An 11382-nucleotide genomic window follows, 5' to 3' on the forward strand; every position below is an offset into this window, starting at 1 on the left:
GAGAGGGCCAAAAGCTCGAACAATTTACTGTGCGAGTGTCTTTTTAAATGTTGCTATTCTATTTGTGTTATATTGTGTCAGCCCATTATATATATATATTTATATATAAAGGCCAGTTGCTAACATCAAAAATGTGATTACTATTATTAAATCTGGTACACTTATGCCTGCTATAATCTTCACCACACCCCCCTGTAAGGTCATGTTGCATACCATTCTGTTTCAGCTCAAATAATCCTTGGCTGACCAGCTTCAGGAATGAATGTTTTGTAAACATATTAAAAATTCAGCCTCATCTTTCAGCAAATATATGATAGGCATGCTGGCATATTTCCTCTTTTATAAATTTTCTGCCAGCCTTTCAGTTCACTAATAATTCCCACTGCACCCATTTGTGCAACTTAAAAATAATTGGAATTACTGATTAATTTTATCATCAATGGTTCACATCCAACTTATTCACATTGATAAATTTATGCAATCTGTCGATTCCCTTTGCCCTATCTTACAGGTTGAGTAAGGGGCCAGTTTATTTTCCTGCTCGATTGCAACTACATACAACTCTCATGTTGAAATATGATCCAAAGAAAATATCTCTCAATTTAGGGTTGTAAAAATTTCACCTTACACTAAGTCAAATGAAAGACATCTCTTAAGAAACATTTTTGTTGGAGTAGGAGGTTCTCTTGTACTGAACTATTATCAGTTCGCATATGCAACCTTGAAGGTATTTTCTGAACCTTGAACCCTGCTGCCTATCAACTCCTTCCAAAAGGTGTATCATTGACTTCCAGAAATGTAATTCCTAGTCATAAGTTAGGAATAGAATCATTTTTGACAAATGAGGAATACACGAATTGCATATATTCAATTTTGATCATTACCAGGAACTAATTCAGTTTATTCTTGCAAGACTTAGTTTTGGATTCCTTATTAGCATCATAGGTCACCCATTCTTATGGCAGAAGGAATTTATCAATAGTAATATTGTAAGGAAATGGGAAATTGAAATAAATTTGAAGACATTTTTATTCTTTTACTATTAAATGCAGCATACATGTACTTGCCATTTTTAAAATTTCCTAACACAACATTTATAAAATACATTCTTAAAACCATTTGTCATCTGCAAATTCAGTCATGTATTCCCTTCCCTAATAAATTTTGATCAAGAATATAATGCCAATGACCAAATAAAAAATTTATAATGCAATAGACTGTTTAATCAAGTTAAGTACTTTTACAGTAAATATAATTTTACACTAGGAAAATTTGGCTGAAATAAATTTCACCAAGTCACAGCTAAAATAAATCAGACTCTATTTATTATTAATTGTTTTATTATTCTCAGATTTAATTTGCAGTGTATTTCACTCTTATGATGGATGGCTGCAGTTAAGAATAATACTATGTAAAATATGTAGAAAAATATAATTTTACAGACAAAAATGTTATCAATAACCTCATCTGAAGAACAAAATGAAATGCTAAATAGGTAAGGAGATTCTATGTGCGACGAAAGGTTTGAGTGGATAAGTATTTTATTTACTAACGGGCAAACCACAGGCAATCAACATTATTGTCCATTCCTCTACTATAAAATTACCTCTCAGGAAATACATAAAAAATACTGAATTTCAACAAATTGAAATGCACTCAAAAATGAAAAAATCATTGTATTTCCAATAATTTTGATTTTGAATAATGGATTACCAAAAATAACAACATCCACACAAAAATGGTGAAATTGAACATACCACTTACAACAGTTTTCATCTCACTGAATGGATTAAGCTTACTTCTCCATTAACAAAACTATCAAACATTTTATAATTAATTCATTGAATGAAAGGGTAAATTAAACAATTTTTTTCCAATTAGAATACTTCATTTACACACCTATGTACATAGGAATTTTTAAATCTTACATGTTCATAAATATAAATAGAGTCAAATGTACTTGGTAAATTCTTCAGTTCTTTGCTACATGATTTTACTATCAACAGAGCTATCAACCATCTTTAGGGGTCTGCTGCTTAATCTTGTAATCGGAAAGTGCTGCTTTGATTGCATCTTCTGCCAACACTGTAATTAAGGAATAAAAAAGAATTATTCTTTATTTTAGTTCAGGCAAAAGATAATATACTTCACACTATTTCAGGGGCTAATGTAACAATATATTTGGGCAACTGATAACCAAGTTGGCTGAGAATGGCAGGGTATATTTTTTCAAGGAGATTAAGCTCACAAAAGCTCTTTTGAGTATTAAGAACAACACTGCAACCAGCACACCACATTTCCTGAACAAAAATATAGCATAAGCGAATAATTGTTGAGAATGGAATAAGATTTTTTTCATTAATACAGTCTACACCTTCATTATTAAGTAAGCTTTCCCTGATGATTTCTCATGCCACAATAAATCAACAGCTAGATTCACAAACATAGAACCTACTCGAGCCACAAGGTATTTCATATATTTCTTAAATATTTCCTCCTCCTTACATTGATGACGTTACTGATTGAGCTAGCAGAAGTTTAATAAATGACAAATATTTTGCCTATACGAGAATACGGCAAAACAAGTGATAGTGAACTAAGGGAAAACGACCAGCTACAAAGTCATTTGAAGGAGAACATTAAATATCTTGTGATTGCATAACATCTTGTTTTTATGAAACTGGCTAACATCAAGTGTCAGATCGAAAGCATAACGGCCATAAGGAAGACGGATTGGTCCCGTTCGAGGAATTCGATCGAGGTAAAAGACAGGCCATTAAAATTATCGAGAGCAATTTTATTATCATAAAAATCCTTTGTCTCCATGTAATGACCTATGTATTCATGGAATTTAAAATACCAAATAATCTGATAAAGGCAAGGACAAACATTAAAAATTATCAACAACCATTTTATTGAAAAAGAATCCTAAAAAAATTAAAATGGGACCTGATTATTGCAGAGGCCAAATTTAAAATATGACCAAATGATTTATTTCCATTATTGCCAGACGAAGTCTTTTCAGTCGGAGCAAGCTTGCACCGACTGAAAAAATCTTAATTACAAAAATTAAAACCTGTGGAAAATTAGGCTGATGATTTATTATTGCAAGTATCGAACTAACGTTCAATACGCAACGGTTCAGAACGCTTAAGATATGGCATGACCCAAAACAGAGAAGTCAATGTCATTCTAACATAAGTAAAAACGTACTTGAACAATGAAGTTTCACCGGCGGCAAACGAAGCTCCTTGGCAATGTCGGTATTCTTCAACTTAAGTGCCTCGTCAACCTAAAATAAATATATACGTACATATGAAGACTTACAAAACCTTTTAACAAACGAGGCAAGATGGCTCTAGTTTAATCTTACCGTCTTCCCTTTAACCCATTCAGTAGCTAATGAACTTGAGGCTATAGCTGAACCACAGCCGAAGGTTTTGAACTTTGCATCTACTATCTTCCCATTTTCATCCACCTTAATTTGAAGTTTCATAACATCGCCGCAAGCAGGTGCCCCGACGAGCCCAGTACCGACCTGCTTATCATCTTTGTTCAAAGATCCAACATTGCGAGGGTTTTCATAATGATCCAACACCTTAAAAAAATAGGTTACGAAAATGACATGAATGTAAAATGGATATTTCATACTTATAATACAATAGGAATACATTAATAGCAACAATTATACGCACATTAGCGTGGTAATTCAGAGCAGGCAAGCTCTGAAAACGAATTGGATTTAGAATTCTCGCGGAATGACTTGTCACCGAACGCAACATGGCCATTCTTAAAGAATTTGCCAGGAACTCCTTCGCTTCACCCACTACGCAGTTTCCAACAAAATAATTGAAATTAGCTATGCATTTGTTTGTAACATCATCTCGAAATTTCTCATAGCTTACATCTCTCTTTTTTCGAAAATGTAACAAATCAGAATCTTAATGAAAACCTATTCTTAGAAAATTGATAAACTATTCACATTTTTCCTATTAAACCTACTTATAGAATATTTATCCTTTATTGATTTCTACGATTTCCAGAATTTCGCTACTCCTTTATTTATAAAATTCAAATGAGTAACGTTATTCGAGCACCTGTGTCGTTGGTAGTTTTCGTTTAATGGAGGATTAGTGTCGGTGTTGACGAAACTACTAACTTACATGTCATGATGGATAAGTATATTTCAGTTCCAGAGGTAGATGAAAGAACCCTGTTGTATTCTATTCTTGGATTCCTATGGTTGGAATACATATGGGAATTTTACTTATTGAGACGACAGGTAATACAATGACGCTGGAAACCGGTATCCTTAAATTTGAAATGAGATATTAAACCTCCTGGAGTACTTAATTTATTGAAATCATTACATGCTGATACTATCATAAATAAAATCAAATTCTTATTCCGTTTTTAAATTTAGCATTCCGTGTATCGTGAAACTAAGGAAGTACCGCAAGAACTGAAGGGGATATTAGATGAAGAAACTTTCCGCAAAGCACGATTATATAGTTTGGACAAAAGCACTTTCAATTTATATAAAGAGCTGGTGCAAATATTGATTTCAACGGTAATTATTTTCTTGGGGCCATAGTGCAGAATTCGTCGATTTATGAATTCCAATAATATGAATTAATATCATGTGGGGTGCTTTTTAATTTACAGGCATTCATTCTCTATTTTGGTTTCTTCCACTTTTGGACGTTATCCAAAACGCTATTAATCACAATTGGTATTGAAAAGGATGATGAAATTATACAAAGTGTGATGTTTGGCTTCATCACAAATGTATATTCCACTATAATTTCTTTGCCATTTTCTGTTTATAACACCTTTGTTTTGGAAGAAAAATTTGGATTTAATAAGCAGGTGATTTATACTTTAACTTGGCGATGTGATGTATATATTTTTTCATTAGTCACCTTTAGGGGTTTATTTGTCGTATAAAATTCATTTTGGCCTTTTGTTTCATCATTTCAGACCTGTGGATTTTTTATTAAAGACAAAATAAAAGCATTCATCGTTGGCCAAATAATAATGTTGCCTCTAATTGCTGCTGTGGTGAAAATTGTGCAGATTGGAGGAGAATACTTCTTTGTGTATTTGTGGTTGTTTGCAATGCTTTTTACATTTTTTCTGATGACAGTGTATCCTGACTATATAGCACCATTATTTGATAAGTACACTGCCCTGCCTGAAGGTGAACTTCGTAACAGAATAGAAGAGCTGGCATCCAGCCTTAAATTTCCTTTGTACGAATTGTATGTGGTGGAAGGTATGTGACCAGTTATTAGTTTGGCTCGTATTAATTTTGCATTATGGTGGATACTTCGTTTCTCGTGATATAAAGTAGTGCTTGCTAGCATAAACTGACATTCCACTGAAAATTTTTGTTGAACACTTTTTACCTACTTGTTATTATTAATAGGTATATATTGGGGAGGGTGGATATAAAGGAAAGATGATGATGTTTTATAAAAATATTGATTTACCTCCCTAAATATCAAGGAACTGGTCAATTACCAATTTGAAATGAAACTATGAAAAATACATCCCATCTCCTTTAATGCTGTGATGACTCCCACATTTTGCAATAAATGCAATATACTGCCCTTGAAAAGAATTCCACTCTTACACTTCTGAAATGCACTATAATCGAACAATAAATATATTGTTGAGCATATTATTCAAGCATATATTTGAAAAAGTTATTGTAAAAAAATTGATAAATTGTGAGCACATTCAATTATGATGAAATCAATTTTTGATATCCCATATCAGTGGCAGGTTATTAGCAATCATGGCGATGAGTCAGAAAACTTAATATGAACAAATGATTTAGATACTGTGAAAAAATCGCTATAATGCTTGAAGAAATATTTTTAATTTGTTTTTTTGTGCTAAGTAGATAAAACTTCAGTATCCTAATGTGCTGAAAGGTTATTCCATAACTTGTGAAAATTAACTATGAAGTATTATATGCATGCATTATTTTTCTGTCAATGTTACTCCTTTATTTTCAGTGGATTACAACTATAATTATATATTTAAATGAAAGAAGTAACTTGGTAATTCCACATGAACTTTATTAAAATAAGACCTAGGTTTCAACGTCGGATGCCATCATCAGCCCTGAAGTCCTTTCTTTCATTTATATATGTTGTTTTAAATATGCTCTAATATTTAAATATATTCATACTTCTTTCATTCAAATGTTTTGTAAATTCCATAAAGTTATGCAGGATACAACGAATTATAATTTAGACACAATTATCTTGGAAGAGTAGGATAACTACATACTGTAATTATTGTATTATTTATCCACCCTAAACAAAGAGTCGAGTGTAGTGCCTTTACATGTTATTATGTAATTCTAGTCTAAAGGATATTTTTTTTAAATCTATTTTTCATAAATGTATCCTTCAATTTAAGTGTAACTGATTTAATACACCGATAATGGAAACCTTCCAGTGCATGTTGTACTTATGCCCATTGTTGGTTTCTGTGAGAACTGATATTTCGCTGATACTATTGACTCAGTTTTTGCAAAATGATATTCTCAGTCATCGTATATTATTGGTTGTCTAAGGTGCAAGAGGTTTTGGTTTTTTAATAATATCTAATGCTAAACCTTGTGTGCTTTCAGGATCTAAGCGGTCAGTCCACAGCAATGCATACTTTTATGGATTTTTTAAAAAGAAGAGGATAATTCTATTTGATACACTTCTAAAGAATTACACTCCCATTAACAAAACTGATTCCTCAGAAAAGAAAGAAGTTCCGGGGGAAAAGGAAGCTGATAAAAAAGAAGGAGAAGCTAAAGGTTGCAGTGATGATGAAGTGATTGCTGTTTTGGGTCATGAACTGGGCCACTGGAAACTTAATCATGTTCTGAAAAACATTATAATTATGCAGGTATGTAATAATGTATTTTCTGATTAAATAATTAATATTTGTTTGCATTTAAATGTAATATTTGCTAATATCAATACTTGGTTATGAATCTGTTGAGAGTGTGAGTCCTACAGGTCAAGGCATCATCACCATCATCCACCCACTCCTTTAAATGTGCCACTTTTATATTGTTCAACTCAGATTCATTGATGTAATTTTCATATCATATAATTTCATGAAAAACTGCAAATCTGAAATTTTGTAATTGTGTATTCTCTAATTATACATTTAGTAGCTAATGAAGTGACATTCCTCCATGTTTATAATTGTGCTATTTTCATATTTTTCCCATAGATTAACTTATTTCTGATGTTCCTGGTCTTTGGACTGCTTTCCCAATACAAAACAATGTATAAATCCTTTGGATTTATGGAAGAAAAGCCAATATTGATTGGCTTCTTCATTGTGTTGCAGTTCATTTTTTCACCTTATAATACGGTAAGTCCCCCCCACCTCCCAAGTGGTGCGATTCCACTCCGACCAGTAAGACCAGAGTGGGAAATTCAATTGTGTTACTGTTGGAACACACACTGTATGTTGACTAGCACGGACAACATAGGCAGTAAAAACCCTACAGCATATCTAATCCAAGCCGCAGAAACTGCCAATAGAACATTTTTGTACAAACAATCTTGGAACACTGTGAAATCTTAGATTCCCAATATCGTGTCAATATGTATACTTTTTCTCTTATGATGACGCCATTCATGGGGATATTTGACAATCTATCACTTAAAAACTAATCTTTCATTATTCCTTCAAGCTTGGAATTCGTGACAAATCTCTTTTTAAATAAATAGTTTGTATGTTTCAGAATCAAGTCATGATTTTTCACTATTGTATTCATTGTTGAGGCCATCAATCTCAGAAGTTTCACCAGATTAACCCTCTTAGTGCAGTGGGGATTCCAGGGGTACTAGTGAGAAGTGCGAAGGATAATTTAAGAAAATGTATCACCTTAGGAAAAAAACATTATGAAGTTATTTGTTTAGATATCCATGTGCAGTTTTTTTATTTTAAAATAAAATACTTTAGTTAATAATGATGTTATACATTTACATCATCTGAAAAATAAATGTAATTATTACAGTATTATAAATTTGAAGAATATTTTTTAGCAACAATATTTCGATTTTTAGACAATACTAATATTTTTTTAAAAAATTTTCAATAAAACTACCTTATTTAAATATAAGAAAGAATCAAAAAAACATGTAGAAAAAATTATAAATACTTAAAGAAAAACCAGTGAATTGCAAATTTGCATCTTTGGAGTTGGACTGTACTGAAAATTGATTCAATATATAACAGATGCCTTCATTTCTTCTATTTTTACAACCAGGTGCTCGGGTTCTTCCTCACAAGTTTAAGTCGCCGGTTTGAATTCCAAGCAGATGCATTTGCTAAATCCCTGGGACATGCTGAATGTCTGTGTGCTGCCTTAATTAAATTGAACAGTGATAACCTTGGATTTCCTGTCAATGACCCTTTGTTTTCCAGGTGGTATCATTCCCATCCACCTCTTCTTGAGCGACTGAATGCCTTGAAAAAAGCGGCATGAAATTCCAGTGTTTGGTTTTAACTTAATCAAATAATTTTGGCGCACTGTCTTTAATATCACTGATCTCTTTTGTAAGAGTGAATATTTTATAGACTGAGAAGCCTTGTTTTATTTGAAACCCCCAAATTATGCTTCATGGAAGATTTTTGTGATTCAGAACACACATGCGTAACTATAAATTATCATTTTACTAAGTCTGTTTTAAATTCATGAAGCACGTAAATGACTAAATTTGAACATCATATATGTAATATTTGTATTGCCTTATGCCATCTTTAAGGCGCTGAAAATATTTAAAATGTATGATTTCATCATACTGTTAATTATGATTTTCCTGTGTTGTGATGATATTTTTGTAATTTTATTCATTGTATTTTTCAACATGTGGCTTTCAAGCATGTTAAACACATTTCTTTAGTTTGCATTTAATTTTATTTCATATCTATTCATTTTTTATGAATAATACTCTTAAATTAGCAGTGTAAAGCATATGTATGTTTTTTTAAAGTACACTGAGTACTTGTTTTGGCACAAGTGGTTTTTATCGCCATTATTTCATGTAGTTGTCTGTCATGTATTTTTAATTTAACCAAGTTTCGAAAGCTCATCTAAAATTCTTGTCGGTGAGATTATTTCATTCTTGAAATTCTAAACTTGTATTTCACCAAAAAAATAAAGTTCTATATGATTTTTGTAAAATGAGTTGAATAGTTTATTGAGGTACCATAGAACCCATGTTTATGTGAGGAAAACATATATCTCTGGTGTATAGTGAATAATGTGAGGGGATGTTATTTGGAATTATGATGCAATTAATCCTTGAGTGGTAAACAATGAATGATGGTTGAATTTGTTTTTCAGACTCTTTCCATTGGTAAGTTGTACAACTGTGGTGAAAGTTAACTCAGACTGTGGCTACTTTCCATGGATAAATGAGGATAAGAATTTTGCCAGACAGCCATGAAATGCCAGCACTGCCCCTAATATTTTGTTCCCTAAGGGTAATCGATATTCTGAATATTTTTGGACTGAAGGCCAGTGCAGCCCAGTGGACTATCCATGTTGGTCCATCTGATACCAGGACAGTTTTGCCAACTTTTCAGTTGGCTCTTTTAAACGCCTTTTCTCTGTGCTTTTTGCCTCCATATTGCCATCTCAGATTCCAATTTTGTGAGGATGAAATGTGATTTGCCAGTTAATTACTTTCACAGGAGTTGGAGAGTATACATTTGTCAACTCTGCTCAATTGCGTGGTACTTCTGACTTTTCTCTGGCTTATCTTATAGGCCTAGGCCTGTTCTCTCCAAAAAGTAGGTAAATTATAAAAATGGTTAAAATTCTGTGGAACCTTGAGAGTCGTAGCATCTCAAGGGAATCTCCATTTGAATTTGATACAGACGTGTACATCCTCCTAATGTATAACAAGCAAAATTTCATGGTGATTTCAGCCTATAATTTCGTTTTTTTATCTGACATAAATTTGACAGTATTAACTTTACATGCTTAGTAATTGTCATTGGCACAGGAAAAACTGATGCCACCATTGTGCATTCAAAAGAGTTCAGAGAAAATGTGCACAGTGTTGATGTTTATGTTGGATGAGAATTGTCCACCACTCGTAGAAACAATATTTATTTTTGCTGTTATTAAATATTAGAATTTCATATCAGTGGCTTAGTAATAAATGACAAGTGCTACAGGAGGAGTTCATTGAGGTTGGAAAATTTACCTGCTAGTTTTAAATGCTGAATAATCTGGAGTTCCTATCATTGAATCTTATGACATGGAGGATAATTTATATTTGGAAAAGTTAATGATTCAATGAGATTTCAGTGAAAGCTCGATGGCAAAGTAACTTAAAATTTTTCTTAATGCAATATATTTAGAAATTAATGAACTAGGCATACAATGATGGAATCACAGGACAAATCACTAGAATCAGACTAATTGTGAAAATTAATATAACGCTTGAGATAAAGAGGGCATAAATATTGTCAAATGACAAAAGATTCTAAACTCCTTTTGGAAGCAGAAACTTTTTAAATACTTCTTTAAATTTTTAGCCAGGAAACCTTGAACACTCATTGGGATTAAACTAAGGATTCAGTGAAAATTATGTGGGAAGCCCGCTGAAGTAGAGGTTGGCTCCCAGTCAAAGTATCCTAGGTTGATTTTTAATAATAATTCAGAATTGAGTATATTTTTTGTACCTATTCCATATAAACATAAGCCTTTTTTCCTCTTTCCTATAAGAAGTCGCTGATAAAATAAGAAAGAAATTGATTTTTTAGTGTAAATTTCATACAAGCCACAGTCCTTAGTATGAAGTGCCCTTTTATAAACAGTTACAGTGCAACTAGGTAGAAAAATTGGCGGAGGAGGAGATGGGTAGTGTGATGTAAGACCCTAGCTAGAGAATTAAATGTCTTGCCAACATTGGAACCTACAATGTTAGAGTGAATTTAAGGCAACAGGAAAAATTTTGTGTATGAAGACAATCAAAACAATTAATAGATACACAGAAGAAATTAGTACAAACATAGGGCATGGGCTCTGGAGATTGCAAGTTTTTTCAGCAACTGTACAAAATCTATCTTTAGTCCATGGGTTAGCAGTGATATTTTAGCTAGAATGACCATTGAACTAGTGTTACTTTGATAGAGGAAATGCTATCGACTGATACATATATGCAGATTATTCAGTATGTGGAGCAAAAAACTTTATAAAGCACGGAAAAGTGATAAAGGATTATGAAACATTATCTTTATGCTCACTTTTGTTTGGAGGATGGATTACTCCAGCCATAATGGGCAACACTAATTCTGATGGATTTTTCTAGACATACATATAAGCAGACTCATCTTCAA

The 11382-nt window shown here is 32.5% G+C and overlaps 2 protein-coding genes across 2 annotated transcripts; one reads left to right on the forward strand and one right to left on the reverse strand.

Annotated features, from left to right (window-relative positions):
* Positions 1–1661: 1661 nt before the first annotated feature.
* Positions 1662–3849, reverse strand: IscU (Iron-sulfur cluster assembly enzyme). Its single transcript, XM_071585818.1, has 4 exons — positions 3696–3849; positions 3374–3598; positions 3214–3292; positions 1662–2085 (listed from the first exon to the last, which is right to left on the reverse strand). The coding sequence occupies exons 1-4, from the start codon at positions 3786–3788 to the stop codon at positions 2012–2014; spliced, it is 471 nt and encodes a 156-aa protein (XP_071441919.1). The 5' UTR covers positions 3789–3849; the 3' UTR covers positions 1662–2011.
* Positions 3850–4084: 235 nt separating this feature from the next.
* On the forward strand, positions 4085–9183 carry LOC139688309 (CAAX prenyl protease 1 homolog). Its single transcript, XM_071585806.1, has 7 exons — positions 4085–4282; positions 4424–4570; positions 4666–4869; positions 4981–5275; positions 6647–6915; positions 7249–7392; positions 8297–9183. The coding sequence occupies exons 1-7, from the start codon at positions 4169–4171 to the stop codon at positions 8513–8515; spliced, it is 1392 nt and encodes a 463-aa protein (XP_071441907.1). The 5' UTR covers positions 4085–4168; the 3' UTR covers positions 8516–9183.
* The last annotated feature ends 2199 nt before the right edge of the window (positions 9184–11382 follow it).

The sequence above is a fragment of the Hetaerina americana genome, unplaced genomic scaffold, assembly GCF_022747635.1.
Source record: "Hetaerina americana unplaced genomic scaffold, ioHetAmer1.1.p SCAF_1, whole genome shotgun sequence".
Classification (NCBI taxonomy): Eukaryota; Metazoa; Arthropoda; class Insecta; order Odonata; family Calopterygidae; genus Hetaerina; species Hetaerina americana.

Bases quoted from the DNA above. Each gene is read 5' to 3' on its own strand.
- IscU (XM_071585818.1), bottom strand. From the start codon at position 3,788: ATGGCCATGTTGCGTTCGGTGACAAGTCATTCCGCGAGAATTCTAAAT. The intron at 3,599-3,695 runs GTGCGTATAATT...TATTTTTTTAAG, and splicing joins CTCTGAATTACCACGCTAAT to GTGTTGGATCATTATGAAAA. The intron at 2,086-3,213 runs GTACGTTTTTAC...CCTTAATTACAG, and splicing joins GGTGAAACTTCATTGTTCAA to TGTTGGCAGAAGATGCAATC.
- LOC139688309 (XM_071585806.1), top strand. From the start codon at position 4,169: ATGATGGATAAGTATATTTCAGTTCCAGAGGTAGATGAAAGAACCCTG. The intron at 4,283-4,423 runs GTAATACAATGA...TTTTAAATTTAG, and splicing joins TTTACTTATTGAGACGACAG to CATTCCGTGTATCGTGAAAC. The intron at 7,393-8,296 runs GTAAGTCCCCCC...TTTTACAACCAG, and splicing joins TTTTTTCACCTTATAATACG to GTGCTCGGGTTCTTCCTCAC.